This window comes from Pogona vitticeps, chromosome 3 (genome assembly GCF_051106095.1).
Source record: "Pogona vitticeps strain Pit_001003342236 chromosome 3, PviZW2.1, whole genome shotgun sequence".
Taxonomy (NCBI): Eukaryota; Metazoa; Chordata; class Lepidosauria; order Squamata; family Agamidae; genus Pogona; species Pogona vitticeps.
Genome location: NC_135785.1, coordinates 194,299,440 through 194,319,811, shown reverse-complemented (window position 1 = coordinate 194,319,811; position 20,372 = coordinate 194,299,440). Strand labels below are relative to the sequence as shown.

General features: G+C 36.2%; 1 protein-coding gene across 1 annotated transcript in view; it reads left to right on the top strand.

The window, feature by feature from the left end:
• The window catches only part of CFAP47 (cilia and flagella associated protein 47), a 326,940-nt gene that overhangs the window by 94,551 nt on the left and 212,017 nt on the right, over window positions 1-20,372 (top strand). The window contains exons 34-37 of the mRNA XM_072994251.2: window positions 5,154-5,251; window positions 6,405-6,521; window positions 11,136-11,270; window positions 13,216-13,328. Coding sequence (XP_072850352.2) covers window positions 5,154-5,251; window positions 6,405-6,521; window positions 11,136-11,270; window positions 13,216-13,328 — 463 coding nt within the window. The remainder of the gene's footprint in view (window positions 1-5,153; window positions 5,252-6,404; window positions 6,522-11,135; window positions 11,271-13,215; window positions 13,329-20,372) is intronic.

Here is a 20,372-nt window from a genome sequence, read left to right as displayed (position 1 = left end):
AACAAAACATGGAGACCTGACTGACTGGATTGAGCAGCCAGGAAATCCAGGACTGGAATTTTTTTCTTTATGGATTTTTTGGAAAGAATATCAATCGGATTATAAGGAGATCTATTGGAGAGACTGAAATCTTGTGGTTTGGCCCTTTTTTGGCTTTACTGTGTGAGACTCTGATAATAGAATATTGTTGGCTTTATGCAGGAAAAAAAAGGATAATTCTGCCATGGTTGTATTTTAAATTTCTGGACTAAAAGTTGATTTACATATGATATCAGCTGTGTATGGATGGGAGGAAGCATGGGTTTGGTTTGTGAAGGATATAGTAATATTTTCATAAACCCTACGCATTGGAAAGATTGAAATGGCTCAAAATTTGGGAATGGCACAAAAAATAGATAAGGAATGGCAGATTAACATGCAGAAGATAATAGTAGGATTTCAGCAAATAAATGAATGTTTTAATCAGCTAGAAAATCAGATGAAAGAGAGGTCATCAGATGCTAAACAACAGTTAAGTGAAACTGTATCAAATCCAGAACAGCCCTTATTGAGTAAGATATCAAGCAATATAGATGGGCAAAGAGCTATCCAGTGATTTATTCAATTACTACAGTCAGAAAATGTGATACTGAAAATTGGATTGTTGTTTTGGATTCCTTCTCCCCCTCAAAAAATTGGAAGAAAGCAGGGTCACTGAAACAAGAGGAGTCTATAGAGAAAGTATGGGATGAGACAGAAATGGATATTTTTTCAGATGTGATTAATAACTGCCCAATTCAAAAGGAAATTGGAAGGATTTATTATAAAAATGGCTATGGTTCTCAGATAGTGTTGGAGTAACATAGATTTAAACTAAAATAAAGCTGTAAGTGGATAGCTGGAGGGCAACTAAATTACCAAAAAGAGCTGAAAGTGGATTTGTTATTGTAATATGACTTGATTGGATGATTGTATATTTTGTATTCTCCTGTCCCCCTAACCTTTTCCATTTCCTTCCACTCCCTTTTACCTTTTATATTCCCTATCCTTAGATAAATAAAATAAAAATATATTTAAAAAAACATTGTAGGGACTCTACATAAGGCTATTTAAGTAGTAAATATTAAGGATTATCTTATTCTTTAGCAAGACTCCATACTAGCTTTATATATTGGGGCAATCTGATGGTGCCATAAACATGCTACCATTGAATATACTGAATATACTTAGATCTTGATTCAAGTATTGATTTTGTGCAAATTTAAATTTGTTGCCAGTATTAGACACTATCACAATGATATTGCTATTTTGAGTTTGTTAATTATAGACATTTCATCATTGTGTAAGACTTGAGAGCAAGTTGAGGAAAAACTAAAGTTACAGAAATTTGGAAATCCTTTCAGAAGGTCTTTCAGTGCAGAATAATATGATGGCTTTGATTTTTAGTAAGTAAAATGCAATAATACTTTTGCTTCATACATGTGAACATCAGCGTAAAAATGCAATTCAGTTTTTGATCTAGCTGAGATTGAGAAGTCAGATTCAATGACAGGTCATAAGTTTGATCTTATGTGCACTGAATCTCCCCACCACACTGATGACATTTCTTCTGATAGACTTTGTTGCAACAAATGCCCTATATATATTACTTCTTCCATATAGATTTGTCCCCATACAGTGGCAGTCTTTGGAGCTCTGACACACTTATCCAGGCAATTAGAATGTCTGGACAAATTTGTTTAAATAATTCTCTTTCACTTATGCTTCAAATGCAGTTTTGGATCACTAACGGGAGGCTTGAGAATGCCTTCACAATCTTGCATTTCAGAAGTCAAAAGGAGATAAATTTTAAATGCCAAGTAACATTTCTGCCACAAATTATGAACCTCTTTGTGGTGTAAATGTGGCAGTTAAATATTTTTTGTTAAATCTTTCTGGAAGAGAGAGTATATATATGCACAGTCTGCCTAGCATATAGTTATAGGTTTAGAATATGTATATATATATCAATATAATGCATGTTACAATGTATGTCTGAAAATTGTTTGTAGTAGAGTATCAATGATAGTTTGCCCTAGAATATCAATAATTGTTTACAGAACAATGCTATGTGGGAGGGGAACTGAATATCAACAGGGGTCTTAAAGGTCATTGCCAGGTGTGAAATGCTCCACTGTCAGCAAGTTGTTCCCAGGAAACATTCTCTTTGTTTTGGGGTCATGTATACATGTATAAAAATCTGTGATATAATCTCAGTCTTATGTTTGAGGAAGTGGATTTGATCTGTGAAACCTCATATTAAAACATAGCAGTTAGTCTCTAACATGCCACAATATTTCTGCCTTCTCTATTTATTATTTTTTATTTTGCCTGAAAAGTATGTAAAATCCAAAATAATTTTAGTAAATGTCTGAGAACTCAGACATTTACAGACATTTGCAACCATATTTTAGAGTTGCCTAACGTTTTCAGCACCCCATCTTCACATCACAGTATTCCATGTTTTGTTGATATACGGTAAAATAAGTTACAGCGCTAATTTTGTGACATTCAGAAATTCAGATATGTATTAATGAATGTTGAAAACCATGTAATTCAGATAGTTAATGTTAGCCTTTTTTGGGGGGGGGTAATTGGGAGTGTTGATAGCTACACAAGGATCCTGGACGCTGCAGAACAGAAGGGCCCATCAGTAATTGAAGCCCATTGCTGTTGCTCCTCTTTGCTGCAATCACTACTTATTCATCTCTGTGTTTAAGTGATCAGCAAAAGAAATGATGAAGAGTAGCTGACTTGAGCCTCTTTCTGTGGACAGCAGTGAGGATTGTAAAGAAGAAGTGATTGGGATCAGATCTTTTGAATATTGATAAACATCTATAAGCAAAATATGAATATTATGTTTTATCAGATGTATGAGTGAAACCAACTATAAAAGTTTAAAAAAGAATGATTGAGCAAGTTGTTTATTACAGAGCATACACACACACTGCATCTTTTTTGGGACAGCATTTTAAAGAACAATCTCCAAAGGAAACTTTTTTATTTTCATTTTTAAAGCCTTATGCAACTTTGAAGAAGTGCAAAGAGCATTGAAGAGAAAATATTGTGTGTAGTTTTGTCAGAATTTTCTAATACTCATTGTTAATAATTCCTAACAGATCAGATACCAGGGAGATTATTAACAATAAAGCTGTGAAGCTTTCAAGAAATAATCCATTGTTGCTATTTTCCAGATATCCCTGATTTGCTTTGCTAGAATTCAGATAAGAATCGTGTTTTTACCTGCCAAGGCTCAGTCCAAGAATTGTGAAGCACAAAATGTTATTTTCAGTGTTAGTAAAATACCTTAAAAAAACCACACAACCTCACAAGAAATCTTGTTAGCTCACAACCTGCGCACAATAATTACATCCATGCTTCTTGTTAACTGAAGCTTTTGGAAACAGCTAATTAGAATTATTTTACGCCTTTCTTTCTGATGAACCCTGGAAAAAGATCTAATGAAAGAGCAAGAGGTTTGTTCAAGAAACAAAGGGACAAAGGGCACACCTACTCTGAGTGCTTGTGTTATTAAAATAATTCAAACATTAAAAAACATTAAAACTGGCAGATTTTAAGCCAAACTACACCAGTTTTGATAACTGATGAGTTTAATCAACACTGAAGCAAGTCCAAATAGACTTTTAATTTTCATTGACTTGGTTTTTAAAATATACAAATTTTACCCCTGTGTATGTATACATATGCATGAACAGATAAGAGGTACAGATACACACACACATAGAGTGTAAATCAACAGCAAAGCTAAAGAGTAAATGAATCCAATATATATAAGACAATCATAATTTGTGGAAGTCATTAAGAGATTTATATCTGAATGCCTTGTCTGCTGCAGTGTTTCTTCCCTATGGCAGTTTCAAGTCACAAGTATGACTGCTACTTGGATGTTAATGACAACCCCAATTTGCAGAGATTTCAAGCATCCACAAATAATCCTCATGCTAAATTGTTGATATTGCCCTGGTGTTGTCTCAAGCTTTTAGTGCAACTGAAATGCTTTAATTACTTAAAGATTTCCAAGATTATGTTTAGAAACTGAGTTACATTTTAGTTCATAACCGTGTTTACTTGTCTGTTGTTGATGCAAAGCTATTTGGTAAATATTCAAACTGCTGATGCATTAATTATTAAAGATGAGTAACATAATTGTCAATTAAGACATATGGAGAATTCTAATTAAAGGGTTTGCTCTTCACAAATGAATATGGAATGCAAATAATTTGTTGTTGAGATAGTACATATACTGAAGTGAAAGCAGAACCCGTCAGCTTGGCTCTGTATTGATAAATACAATTTGTTGCTTTATTTTCATAATGCAAATCCATTTCATTTGTTAGAAACGTTTCTCCAAATAATTCAACACATGAAACAAAACTGCAAATGTATTCGGAACCTTAAAGTGTCAATGTATATTCTATATCTCACAATGTAAGGTAAACATATAATTTATTTATTTAAATATTTTCAACCTATGTTTCTCCTTAAAAAGGATGCTAGGCAGCTTGCAACAATTAAAATGCAGCATTTAAGCTAATAACAGTGAGTATATAATACTAAAAGGGTAAAACCGAAACACATTCAATGAAGTATGGCACATATAAGGATATGAACATGTATTCTCCATTGTTCTTTTTTCTGTACTGTCATTCAGATTAGTATCAGAGGATATGTTTAGGAATATTTTAGTGTAGTATCTTACATTTTGGCACCTGATGCCTAAAGGCTCACCTAAACATTTCTGATCTTAAGTGCAGATTGTGTCATATCAGTCTGCATATCTATCAGCAGGATCTGACGTGATTGTACATTACAGAATGTTCATCCTTCATATTAGTATAATTTGGTAAGAGAATCTTGATCACAAACAAGGCTCTCTTCCTTCAAAATGTAGTTTAATAACAAAACTTAAAGATAAGCCAGGCTGAGAGAATGTGTATGGCCCAAGGGCATCCAATAAATTTTCATTACTTACAATCACAAACTCCTAACATACTTGAAACAAAGCAATGTACTCATGATATCATTCTCTGGAAAAGATATATAAATGTAGAAATGTTATAAGAGCAGGCTCCTAGATTCTGCAGGGTGAAACATTTAAATCTCTTTTCAAACAGGTGATGTACCCCCAACAAGATGGATTGTAAACTTCGACAGAGATCTACTTGATGGGCTTGTTCTTGCTGCACAGTTAGCAAGCTATTGCCCTTATTTGGTAAGAGTGTTTTTCAACTTTTGTTGGAAGTGGCTTTTATTGTATGGCACATATTTTTTTAGGATATTAATAAGCAATTGATAGTAAAAAAAACTAGGCAAAAATATCAGGAGTGATTAATAAGAAGGTGATAGTAAAAAAAAACTAGGCAGAATGAAACAACACAGAAATGATTGGAAGTGATTTGTTTGCAGGTGTGGAGCTTGGGGGAGGGGAAGAAAATGTGAGGTAACTGTAGGACAGGAGGAGGTTATATTGGAATGGCCAGACGAACGTGTGAAGGAATTTTAGTTCAGTGATGAAAAACATTTTTGTGTAGATGGTCTCCAATACCTGCAGTTAAAATACCCAATGGAATCACTGGGAATGACCTTGCTGTGCCATCTTGGATAATAGCTGCCAGGCCAAGTAGGGCAATATTAGACTAGATGAACCACTGATGGGACTCAGTAGAAAGCAACTGCATGAGATCAGAACTAACAGAGAAAAGAAAGAGATTTTTTTCACACTGGAGAACCAGAAGGTTAAGAACAGGGCCAAGGAAGTAGAGTATTGTGGAACTTTTAGAAGAGGTAGCCATGCTAGTCTGTGCTAGCATATCAGGCCAAAACAAAGGAAAAAAAATTAAAGAGGACAAAAATATTGTGGCACCTTAAAACTAACTGCTATATTTCAATGTGAGCTTCTGTGAACAAGTCCTCAGTCTGAGGAAGTAGATTTGTCCAAGAAAGCTAACATTATAATATAGCAGCCAATCATGGAACTATATCATGGTAAGATGTCATCTGGATGAGCTTCAGTAGTCACAGGAGCAAAGAGTAGCTGTTTTTGAGTGGAACAATGTGAACTCTTTTATCATTTATTGTATTTTAATTGTTTTTCAATTGTGAGCCGCCCGGAGACCTTTGGGTAGAGTGGGCGGCATATAAGTTGAATGAATGAATGAATGAATGAATGAATGAATGAATGAATGAATGAATAAATAAATAAATAAATAAATAAATAAATAAATAAAACTCTAGAAAGAATAGCAAAGAGATAGACATGTTAGGGAATTCTTCATATATGTCTGCTTGTCAGTTGATTCAAAGTCCTGGTTAAAGAACTATTTACTTCCGTATTAAGAGCTTGATTTTCTAAATCTCCATTGCAGATTTCAACTCACTTTGTGAGTATGTATACTTCTCCAAAAACGTCTGAGCAATATTTTCACAATTCCTTGATCCTTGTAAATGCTTTCCATTCAATAAACCTTGACATAGAGGTCCTGGTGAGTAGTCTTATTAACGTATGAGATTAATTTCATTCTTCAATTTACTATGTGTTGGTTTGCTATTTTGAATGTATATATAGGGAGATCAATTGATTAATTTTTCTTGATATCTCATTAAATTTCAGGAGGGGGGGAACTGCTTGGCTACCTTAAAGTATGAAATGTTACTTTCAGCTGGCAAGTATTCTTAGCAGAGATAGGGAAGCTGGTAGCCCTGTAGTGGTCATGAAATGAGAAGGCTGATAGTTTAGGTGATCATCGAATACAGAAAGCAATTAGTTTTAGAGAGAGAGCAAAGAAGTCAGTCACACACAGAGATGTCTGCCAGCGGAGTCCTCCACAAATACCTCTCAGGGGCTACACCCCCAGGAGGGCTCCTTTTTATTAACCTTACAAATTGTTGATAGTATACAGATAGGATAATGGTTACATAATGCCAATTAGGGTTGGCCAAAGAAAGGCTTTGAAGTTAGCTCTCTATCTCTATAAGAAAGAGAAAGAATGGGTAGCCTCTCCTCCCTCAGAAGCAGCTGCGTCCCGCTAAGAGAGTGTGCTCGTCACTAGAACAGGAATGCAGCTTAGTGACCTTGGGGAGAGGGTTCCCACAGAGCCCAACATTTTAATTTTAAGGGGTGTGTGCACATTTTTAATAGTTAAGTTGATGTTAAATTACCATTTAAATTTAAGTTAGGTGAATATAATAAAGCCTTTCCCATCCATTACTTTGGTCTTCTCCTCACTTGTATGTTGAGCTTCAGCGGTCCAACAGAGTTTTTCCAGTTATTTTTCCAAGGAGCTAGGAACAGATATACTGTACAACAAACTTTAGAGACCTGTTGTAATATACTTGCAAGGGGAAAAGTAAGTCTCAGACCTTGATAGGGTCTTGTGTAGGTGTCCACAAGAATTCTCTGGTTTAAGGAGTTTCTTTTAGTTTATGAAGCATGATGATTTAAAAAGAAGTCATCAAGTCGCTTCCATATTATGGTGACCCTATGAATGAGCAATCTCCTGAAGAAATGAATTGACTCCCTAAAGCAAGCTGCTAGCTTGAGTTTTAGAGTTCAGTTGGGTTAAAATTCTCATTCATAGGGTTGCTGTAAGTCAGAGACAACTTGATGGCATGGTAACAACAACAGCTGAAGACTCTTTTGCCTTTTGTGACATCCTAGCAGTAAAGTATGTTTTAAAAAAAATAGCTCAGCCTTCCTATGTTGACTAGTGTCCTAGAAAAATAGCCAGTTGGAATCCTAAGGATCAGGAATAGTTGAGAAGATTCTATGGGATATTGAAAGAAGTCCACAAAAGCCCATTTACTGGTCTTAGTTTGCTTTGAGTTTCACATCTTCTATATGTGGTTTTCTAGACATTTAAATAAACAGTTTTTTGTTCTGTGATTGCCTGGAAATTCAGCCACACATATCCTGAGACAAGAATGTTCTGTTTTTATTTCCGAGTATTTTTGGTATTTCTTCTTAAGGCACAGAACAATAATTCTTGGTGAGCTCATAACTAAAAATAATTTGATAGCAGAAGCTCTGTAAAAATGTTGTGCTTTGGTACAGCTTAGTCTGTCACCAAGCATTACTGCTAAACTGAACTATAGGATAAAGCTTTTTTTTTTGGTCCAAAGCTCTGATTTATCAAGGTCACAGCTCAAAGTAAATGCCTATTGCAGCAATGTCAGTAAAGATGCTTGTATTGCTCCAACAATTTAAAGCTTTAGAGAGGGCTGAATGCAATTCCAGTGACTTGGAGCAGGAGCAGAACTTGAATCCTCTAGTAAACACAGTTCATAGTAAACACAGACTAAATTCTACTCCTTAATTCAGTTTGTCTGTATGCCTTAACAATCCTAACTTATTTGGATGTTTTCTTTTCAAAAGAAGAAATTAATGACATTGTGTGTTTTTGTCTGTGAAAAATTTGAGTAGAAAAAGAAAAAAATTAAATCCACAATAAGTTATGAGTGATTTTATGGGCAAAATGTAGTGCAGATTGATCATAGTGGGCTCCCTACTGTTCACTACCTGAAGCACTTCTTTGTGGACATAACGCTGGAAAAATAAAATGTTTTTCTCCATTGCCACATAATTCTTTGAATTTTTCTTTTATCTGATCATGTTCATTACATGCTTTCTGCCATATGTCATGATATTAACCCACTTGTTTCACCATCTCCTGCTCCTCAGAATATCAAGGACACAAAATGTTTAGCTGGACCCAATCAGTGTTATGAATCACCCCCTTGTTCTTACTAGTGAACAAGACATTGTCCTCTCACCCCAGAATAATGAGCCGAGATACAAAGTGATGGGGTAAACCTATCATGCTTTATTAATCAATGTAATACTTTTAATATCCTCAACAGAGGGGGGCCTGCCATAGTGCGCAATGGGTATAACTGGGTCTCACCTGACCTCTTTTCAAGAAAATGGATGAGTCCCACACCCCTAGTTTGTCCGGTCCTATAGACAGTGCAACCCCAACCAGCCATGCTCTGACCACCCCTGGGCCTCAAGCCTCTGATTCCATTGGTGGCCCTTGGTCTGGGCGTTGCCCCAGCACATCCTCCCCCTTCATGCTATAATCTCACAATCCTCAGCCCTGGGAGTTTGGATGAGCTACAACCTTACTTGTGCTCTCACTGGGACTCACCAAACCAACTTCCTTCCAAACTACTCACCAGCGTGACCAACCTAGCAACCATCCTTTAACAGCCTCACTTTTCAATCAGTTTTCAGTCCCTGCCACTTCCAGCCAATCAAGCAGTGGGTCAAAAATTCCTCAAAAGAGGCCAAACAGGGGGTGGAGGTCTTCTTTAAATAGGTGCTCGCTCCCGCTCCCTGCCAGGATCGTAAGCGCAAGAGTGCTTGTCTCGTGTTATCATGGTGGGGGGAGGCAAAGAGGCTCCATCCACTGAAGTGCGCTCGCCGATGAAACAGCCATTGCCCTCCCACCCCAGAATGAAGTGAGACACAAAGTGATGGGGTAAACCAGGGCCACTGGGACCCACCAACCCAACTTCCTTCCACACTACTCGCCACGGCACAGGGACTAGCAGGCTATGTCCCTTGCCCACCCATCTCATCCACCACTACACGCAGGCCACTCTTAACATCCTGAAGGAATAGCTCCATTTCCAGATCAGACAAGTGTACCCCATCCCTCCTGAAAAGCTCATGTCAATTCACACGAATGTCAGGATGCTTGCAAGAAAGTTCCCAGAGGTGTTATCAAACTGTCTAGATTCATTAGTTTCTAAGACCCGGAATAAGAACCAGTCTTGTTGCACAAGTTACAGGCAACCACAGTCAGAAGCTCAAACGTGATCATGGTCATGATCAATCAGTGACAAATGAAATCATACACTTGCTCCTCTATACTCATAGACTTCATCCCTCCCACATCCATTATGGAAAATCAAATCTAACGCATGTTCTACCATATGTCAAACCTTGTAGAATTTGAGACAGGCCCATAAAGTTCTGAGTTGGCACAAATAATGAATTTTACAATACCCCAGGACCATCAGTCTTGAGGTTTTCAGTGCCATTCTGTACAATGCCATCTCTGCTAGTTTGGTTAAGTAGTCTTGTCAGCCAATCATGTTGACACCCTATCCTGTCTCATGTTTCCAGTACCAGGTACAAACACTCAGATTCAGCAGAGTCAATAACCCAATGTATCTGGGGAGAAAGATAGAATTCCTGTATAAAAAGTCCCTCCCTCCCTCCTACTTGCCAATATCAATATTGTAGAGAACTACAGGCATTAAATTTGAGAATTTTTTAGCAGTCTCTTCCAGTTTTTCTACTATATAAAAGTGTGATAAATCTTTGTAAAAGAGAAATGTATTGATATGATAGTTTGTATTTAAGTCATGCTACCCAACTCTTTTGTCTTCAGATCTTGTACAATAGACTGAAAGTAAAAAGAAACACCACTCTTCCTTGCTCAACTGTATAATTTTATATGCTAGTTGTCTTTTGATCTTGGAAACCTATAGTTCTGATATCTAGGATCTGTCCTGTCTTCTTGCAGTGGTTTTATATATGGAAAAACCAATAGTCAAATGGCAAAATGACAAGGTCAAATCTTCCAGTTAGCAACCACTTAAGTACATAGATAGGTAAATATTTATACTTATATTTAGATAGATTTAATTTCTAAATTTTTTGAATTTAATTCATACTTCGCCCATCTAGACTGAAGTCTACTTTGGGCAGCTAACAACAATCCAATTAATAATAAAATAAAATAAAACAACAACATTAATACAATTGAAGATGGCAATAAATAAATTAGGCATTGACAAGAGGGAAGGCCTGCCTAAAGAGCCAGGTCTTGAGTTTGCTCTTAAAAGCACCCAGTGACGGAGCCAGATAAATTTCTGGGGGGAGATTGTTCCAGAGGTGAGGGGCCACTGCCGAGAAGACCCGATTTCTTGTTCATTCTCTCCGGGCCTCCCTCGGTGTTAGGCCCCTCAGCTACTCATCCTGGCTAAAGCAAGTGATTTGGGTAGATCTAGGTGGGAGAAGGCATTCTGCTAGATATTTAGATGAATCTAAAGCATGAACTTACAGGACCCTATTTGTCTTCCCGAAATAGGCTACTGACATCTTTGATCCAAATCCAGTTATGATGCTTATGCTTTGTGTCTATTTGTATGAGCGGCTTCCTCAATATTTACCACAAAAGTCTATTGAGTTTGTTGGTCCACTTCATGCTACTGTTGTTAGAAAGGTAAAGAGAGCTCTACTTTTATGTTTAAATTGCTCTTGATAGAAATAAAGTACAAAGAGGTTCTTTTACTGAATTGTCATCATTTAAGGAGAGCCACTCCAACAGAAGTCTGAGAAATGTGTGAGTCAGTAGATTGCTTTATTTTAAAACTGAGTAGAAGTTGGAAGATGAAAATAAGACATGTGAAACACAGTCAAATTTAGTAAACACTAATGGATAGCTCAGAGAACTAGTTCTTGAACTTCAAGGTTAATATGAAGGCCTCTCCCATAAAGTATCATGTTATTATCCATGTCTTTAAGGGCGACAAGAAATGAGGTTTCACTGTCCCTGTAATTCATGATGCTACAATGGCCTTCTGTGCCCATTACATTAATGAAATTACATTACTTGTGCTGTGTTCCTTGTCACCTTATCTTTCAGATGCTTAGTCAGTTGTATTAAAATGCTGGTTTGTATAAGGCCAGCACAGCCCTGATGTTAAAATTCCCTAACATCAAAACAAACACTTAGTTTTATTTTTTATGACAGCTGTGCTTTCTCCATTTTGTAATATAAACAGAAACAACATGAAAAGGACAATTCCTCAAGGTTTCATAGTAATACGAAGGAAATTTCTCCCATCCTCTGGGTAGTCACATCCTCTCTTGGAATATTAACCAGAAAAGAGTCATCTTTCTGCTGTACGCTTGTATGATCCCTGTAGAGTGTAGCATTAAGTAATGCCTCTCAGGATATTTGAACGTATATGTTTACTTGCTTTTAATTAGCTAGAGATTTTATTTTAGAAACGATTTAATCGATTACTTATGGTTTTTATTTAGCTTGGTAGAAGTAATGAGAGCATTAAGGGTAGAACTAAGGACTTCAAAGCCCCTGGATTTATAGGTCGAGTTGCAGCCAGTAGAAAATAGTATTCTGATTCTTAGCCTTAGCCTCCAACTGCAACATAGTGATAAAAATGCGGAGTGCTTTCTGCTCAGATATTTCAGTGATCCATTGGAGATTGCTTATGACATAACTGATGGCAAGAAGAATAAAACTCCCCAAATGTTTCTATCAAGTTGTGAAGCAAATTTATTATGGTACAAAATAAGCAATTCTTTCTTAAGTCTGCAGTGGTGTCATACCAAAAAGGCCAGTCAGTCTCAGAGAGGGTGTCCTTATCTTAAATGACTCCTACAGTCACCAGGAAACCTTCCAAGGCGTTTGCCTTTCCAGATGTGAAGCATTGGTAGAAGCAAATAGTCTGTGGGCAGGTAGGGCAAGACAGAGGACACTTTGGATATGCATAATCCACACCTCTCCTGGTCATCAGACATGCTACTGACATGGGGGGAAATGTATGGTAACTGCAGAACTGTAGAATCCGTATGGATTTTTTTCTTCCACTGCTTCCAGAGGGAACAAAAACATAAAAATAAAACCAACATGCATTCTGAAAGAGGATGAAAAATGCTGTATCTCCCTTCTGCCTGCTGGTGAAAGTTCTGCAGGGCTTTATAAATAATGCAGTTCCTCTACCTTCAGATTTCTCACCCCTTCTGATGACTTACTTTGTCTGTGTTGCGAATGAATCTGTCTTGGCTTTAAAGGTAGTGCTTTGTTGCCAGCCATGAAGATCAGTCAGGTTGGTATCAGCCAGGAAGGGGGCCTTTACAGCATGGAGGAATTTGCTCCTGGAAAAGTCTCCTTCATCATGTGTCTTGCAGCTCTTGAGCAAAACTTAAAGACATTTTAATGTTCTTAGTTTTTAAATTAATAATATTGCTATATTTCTTGCTGTTTTTATAAACACATTTGTTGTAGTGCTGCTTTTAAGTTTTTAAAAGTTAATTTGGTTTGTGATGGCTTTTTAAAAACTGTGTGTGAGAGAGAATAAGAGAGAGTGAGTAAATAAGTACACAAGTAAGTACAAGAAATAATTTTTTTTTTTTTGCAACAGATACAGTTGAAAAACCCAAGTGTGAAACCTTTGGTGTATAATGTTACAATTTTGGGGCGAGATTCTGCAGATTTTACATTACCTAAAGGAAATACTGTTACCATTCCATCAAAGTAAGTAGTCCTCAGTTTGGTTTTTCCTCAGTGAGACTGGCTCAGCAACTTCTTCCACTGTTGCGGGAAGATTTGCAGAAGAAAACATGTCTGAACATGATGTTTCCAGTTAACATACTACAGTTTAGGAACAAGAGATGGGCTTTGGTACTCCCTCTTCCTCTCTGTTCTTTCCTCCTTTGTGGGAAAGCTGTAGTGAAGACGAGTGTGAGCCTATACCATGGTATCTCTGAATTATGTCTGAATCGTACCAGTTTCTATTAGGAGATTGTTGCTGTTCAGCCTTGGACATTGCAGCCAATGTCCAAGGCTGAATCTTCCTCAATGCAGCTGATGTTCAGATAGATTCAAATTATAGCTCATTCCCAATTGTCCCATGTTAGGTACCATGGTAACTATTGTATATGCCCAGTTGTATAGCTTTTATATGGATTGAAAGCTTACGTTGTGGCTCAGCTGTTTGTCTTTCATGAATGCCCCTTGGCATTATGTACATATGAACGACAATCACTGCAGGTGTTACTTTCTGAAAGAAAAATGTTTTGTTGGCTTTTTATGCAGCATAAAAGCTGAATTTTAGTCCTGATATCAACTGAAGTGGTAGAAAATGGCTCACCAATGTCTAAGAGCATATAGATTGAACTGTAGCAAAGAACCATTGTCTTGTTTTGATGACATGTTCCTCTTGCCCATGCTGATATAAAGTCAACTCTACTGAAACACTTCTGTTTTCCAAAAAGAAACAGCAGAAATCCTTACTTCAGCTTCTTATCTTTTAAAGATAGTAGGTCACATTGAGTCAATACAAACCTTTTCAAATAAGCCACTTTCTACAACATTCTCCCCCCGTTCCCTTGTCTTCTTTCTTCTTTCTTCTTTCTTTACATTCAGGAGGTTATCTAAGCAAAACAGGACTTCAGCGATATTGTTTTGCTATATTTTGCAATGTTAACATGCCTTTGAAGAACAATGTACCCCAGAATGTGTTATCTGAAAAAATATTCAGGTGAAGTGTGTAGAAAACTTATGTTTTAAAAAAGAAGTTGAAAGTGACAAAAATGCCTGTTTGGGTGATAGTACAATTTAGAGCACAGTTGATAGAATTGAGTAGAATTCAGTGTTCTTAGTTTTTCAAAAATTTTTTGTATTAACAGGAATGTTATTATTTATCTTTATATTTTGAATATTTATTTCCAGGGTGGTTCACAAATGAATAAATAATATCTTATATAATGTATTACGCGATAGCAGTAGTTTTCAAAATGATATGTTTTGACCTCACTAGATTCTGCAGAGAGACAGTGATTTCCAAAGGCATAGAAACATTTCTATGGGAAGCTTCTACTTTCTATTGGGCTCCAGGCTCATTCTGGGAATAAAGGGGAGGTTGCAGGTGGAGAGTGAGGAGTTGTCTCTGCTCCCCACACTGGAAGATCCAGGACTTGCAAATCAGATTTCTTTCCCTTTTAACTCATTTATTTATTTTATTTATTTATTCTATTTATATCCCGCCTATCTGGTCAATATGACCACTCTAGGCGGCTTACAAAATCATAATACAAATCATTGCTTTGTCTGTTTAAAGACAAGAGTCAGAAAAGATTTTAAAAACACACAAAAGCATACAATTGGAGAAAATAAAACCCCTAAAAAAAGAACTAGAAATAAATTATTCATTCTTTTTAAAAAGTGGGGTGGTGGGCCAGGGGAAAAAAAGTTTCATTTTAAAAAGATCCTAGAGTCTAGAAAGGAGTCTAGCAGAAAATTTCAATGGAAAGATGATCAGAGGTCTAGATAGTTACCGTTGAAAGAGCTATAAGATCCTTAGTCTGTTGATCAATGGAGGGCGAGCATTTGTCTTTCTAGAATATCAGTATCAATTATTTAGTCACTATAAGGACACAGAGAATCAATTTTCTTTGACAGTGGGTAATTTCCATATGACAGATAGATGATTTAACAAAGTAAATACATTTGCAAAATGCAGATTGCTCCAGTACAGAACCGATGTACATAATAACACCCCTACAAAAAGAGGCTAATGTGACCGGAGTATATGTTTAAGAGACATATTGAATATATTGCATCACTAAAAATGAGCTTATTTCTCAGACCTTTTTAAAGAAAGTATTGTGATGTCCAATGGACACGGAACATAATTTTCTGGATTAGCTACCAATTAAGATCCACAGATACAGTGGGGGTAGAAGTCAAAAATCATTCTCCACTTGTTAGACTAATTAGGACAATCCAATTCGTCATTTCAAGTTTGTCTCCAACCTTGTATATGAAACTGACTGGCCAGCATTAAATTATTATAAACATGGTTTTAATATAATTTACATAAATTACATTATGAATAGATTTTACTTACTGATTCAATAAGTATAACCAAAATTGGGGGAGATGCTGAAGGGTTAAACTGAGACAGCAATAAATACTGTAGATGCTCAGTGGAATTTGCCATCAGCTTAGAAAATTAGAGGAATAATTCTTTATCTAGAGTAATAAGTCCCTTATCCATCCATACCTTCTGCAAAAATGGCTTTGTCACAATTTTCAATTAATTTAGTATGAAAAAATGAATCAAAGGGGTAATGTTGATGATATTACATACCAGAAATCTCTGGATGCTTAAAAGTTAAGGGGTGTAAACCAAGCTCTAATATGTTTGGATCCTAATACAGTCTACTAAGATGGAAGAGACAAATCAGAAGATTCCAAAGTTGCCCAGTTCAGTAATGTGGAAACACACTGTCAGTTAATGGATGCTAATTGGTTTGTTAAATATTAACTTTCTAATATCCGAGAGATTTCTAGGGATTAGTATTTTGAGATTTGTAATTAGATAGATAGATAGATAGATAGATAGATAGATAGATAGATAGATAGATAGATAGATAGATAGACAGATAGATAGATAGATAGATAGATAGACAGACAGACAGACAGATAGATAGACAGATAGACAGATAGACAGACAGATAGACAGATAGACAGATAGATAGATAGATAGATAGATAGATAGATAGATAGATAGATAGATAGATAGATAGATAGATAGATAGATGAAACTTTTATTGGCATAAGTAAAAATTGGACATAGTTATGGTGGTTTATTAGGTAACTACCTATATAGGCATCAAGAGGGCAGAAAAGTGTTAGACATCCTTAAAGGGACAACAGTGCATCTTCTAACAATAGTATCAAGGAAGTCTGCAACTCTTTCTACAATGTCAGTCATCTCAGCCACCAGCATATAGTGAATTTTATCCAGATCTGACAATTTGTAATAATATTTCAACATCAGAAAAACTCTAGTGCACAAATACAATTCATGATACATTGCCTCTTGTTTATACTACCTTAGATTTTGACCAATGGAAAGAATGATGAGGCGTATCTTCAAAAATGTTCACTACCTTTGTTAGTTCTGGAACTGTGGTTTCAAAATAAACAGCGAAATATCAATTGCATAATGTAGTGCTTTAACTTCTGCAGAATCATAATTTTAAGGGGGGAAAGGAGGAGCCACGAGCAGCGAGAACAGGGGAATTCTAGTGCTCTGGATTCTCCTGGGTCTACTCCGAGACAGACGACCCCCCCGGAGAAGGAGGGGGCAAGTTCCACAGGAGTGTGGACTTGTCAGCAAGTGGGAGCTTCGGAACCGCCGAATTTCAGATGGCAGTCTGATTTTTGGAAGAGGTTCCCTTCCTGCATGCAGTTCGTCTCGTGAAGTCGCCATGATTGGTGAGTTTAGCTGCTCGGCAAAGGGGAGGAAATTACTATCTGACTACAGAATAGAAATTAATCTAATCTTCTGATAAGCTGCAGCAAGTAAAGATCAAATCTGCTATGTGAAAGCCGTTTGAAAAGGAGACCTCAGAGCGGCATAACATCGTTAATGCCTTAATACTGGAGTTCTTTTTTACTACGCCACAGCACGAAAATGAAACCAACTTATCCCCTTTCCTCTCAACCCTCCCTCCTAGAGAACTGGCCTTCCATAAATCTGTAAAGTCAGGACTTAAGAACTTTAAATAACTTTGCAATGACTCTGTTTCTGGCTACAATGTTTATGAAGTCCCCCCTTACAAGACCTTAAGAGCGGACCTGCCAATAAATCATGTGGAGATTCTGAGTAATTAATCTGTTGACTGGTACGACCATGGAAGGTGGGGGTGAGCTATCGTCGCAACTGGCAATGCATGATGTCAAGGAACTTTTACAAGAATTTCAAAACTATATAATTGGACATTTGGGGAAACAAATTGAGGAGTGCAGACTGGACCTGAAAGGAATATTCTCGGCTATGCACGAAAAAATCGAAAGCAAGGGGGAATTCCAGATAATTAATGAACAGTCTTTAATTGTGGAGAAACAGCAACTGGCACGATGCGAAGAGAACTCAGAGTCAGAGAGAAAGAAGAAAAAGACTCATTTTTCTCAAGGGATGACCAAAAAAGACAAACGGGGAGGGGGCAGGAAGGGGAGAATTTATCTTAAGACTGTGTTGAAAAGAAAAAATATAAGGGAGAGATGGGCAAAGCTCAGGGCAAATATTTACAATCAGAGGTCACATGTTATCTCGCTCCAAAATCTAAACACTGACTATATTGGGATCAAATCAACCAACCACATAGAAATTGCTTTAAAAAAATTCTACAGATGGCATTTTAAAACTGGGAAATATTTTGTTTGGTGGTGGCATGTATAGGGAAATAATAAATATATGTGATTATGAGGCCAATTCCGGCTGGATGACACTGGAGCTGACAAATAGAAACTAGAAAGGGGGAAGGTACTTGCTGAATAAATAATAGAAGTCCAATGTTTTAAGATAGATATAATTAATAGATAAAGCAAGATGATCAATATATTATAAGCAAATCTGGCCAAATATGAAATTTAAGATTAGATAAGTGTATGTGGTTTATAGATCTTAGAAATGATGATGAATAATAATGTTGGATGTTGGTTTTAAGGCATGTATATGCATAAAAGCATACAAGAACTATAAGAATGACTATGCTGAAAATATTAGATACATATTTTATTGTATATAAAAATGGAGATTATCAAGGAATGAATAGGCCTGTGTGGATTTTATGCTGGATAAGAAAATTTAAAGAGAACATGAGAATGTGATGCATGAGAAATGTAAATGATAAGAGATAGATGGATGGAAATGCAGATGAGAGAATTCAAAAAATTATTATAAATTTAAGATGTTAGATAATTATATATATGTAATAGCAAACATGTGCAGATGCACATGGATATATTATAAATAATAGAAGTCAAATGTTTTAAGATAGATATAATTAATAGATAAAGCAAGATGATCAATATACTATAAGCAAATTTGGCCAAATATGAAATTTAAGATTAGATAAGTGTATGTGGTTTATAGATTTTAGAAATGATGATGAATAATAATGTTGGATGTTGGTCTTAAGGCATGTATATGCATACAAGCATACAAGAACTATAAGAATGACTATGCTGAAAATATTAGATACATAGTTTACTGTATATAAGAATGGAGATTATCAAGGAATGAATAGGCCTGGGTGGATTTTATGCTGGATAAGAAAATTTAAAGAGAACATGAGAATGTGATACATGAGAAATGTAAATGATAAGAGACAGATGGATGGAAATGCAGATGAGAGAATTCAAAAAATTATTATAAATTTAGGATGTTAGATAATTATATATATGTAATAGCAATGTGGAATATAACATGTGCAGATGCACATGAATATATTATCTCTGTAGTCAGAATTTACATAATAGATAAGGTGGTATGAGAAACACCTCCCTGCTTATATGTTAGTTTTGTCACTTGTGTATGTCTTTTTAGTTTTACATGTTATTGCTTTGTAGGTATTCCTGTTGTTGTTTGTTGTAGGTATGTATGTTATAAAAATAATAAAATGTAAATTAAAAAAAAAAGAATCATAATTTTAAGCCATGTATACTAGGATTCAGTCTAATAAGCCAAGTCAGAGGTTCCAAATACAAATCAGATACTTGTGGGGGGCGACAATGGTTTTAATCTTTTCTTTCAATAGCAAATGGTGTGGAAAAAATGCTATTTGACAATACCTGAGAGTTTAGGGACAGATTAGGAATCTTAATCCATTTCAAAAATTATGGAAGAAAATCAGTGTTAAACAATGTGCAGTGGTGCGTTGACTTACGAACATTGCGACATATGACCATTTCGAGTTATGACCAGCTCAGGCCGCAAAAATTTGCTTCTTCTTACGACTGAAGCTTCGAGTTATAACCAGAAAAAGGCACAAAATCACTATGACATTTTTGAGCCTATTTACAAGAGTAGCTGTTAAAATCTTTCTATGAACAGTAATTGGTCTGAAGTTTGTACATAGCATATGGTGTTTGCTAGGTTTAAGAATCACAGTGAGCTGGCTCATATTTCTAACCATTCACCTGTTTTGGTAAATTTTCAGCTTTCCAACTATGCCAGTCAATTGTCTTTGACAAATTGTTAGTTCTTTAACTAACAATGGCAATTTGAAAACACAACTGGTTACTGAAAGAAATGATCACTTTTATACTAACAAGGGATCAGCAAGCACTGCCCCTGCTTAGCACTAATGCAATCCATCACATCTGCAGTCCAGCAGAGGGGAAGAATTCCCTCAATGTAGTTATCCAGCAGGAAGTTATATTTATGAAAGTTGTGCCACTGCTTAGATCTGTTATTTGCCACAAGCCAATACTTTAGATTGCACATTGAGTTTTGGTTGAAATCTATATCTGTGGATATCTGCTACATAATAAAAACTGTGCAGTGCCCTAGCAGCCATCTTAAAAGCCCATGAGGAAAACATCTTGGGGAGACAGGATGTGAATGTGGTGGGAGAAATGCTGGCCAATGGCTTTGATGGTAAAGTGGAAGTCCATGTGGAGAAAATGCCATGGCTTTGGGAAGCCATATCGAGGCTCTGCCATTTCTTACCTAATTTTATTAGATTGTAGAAGTGAATTTACTTTTACCACTGTGTTATTTCT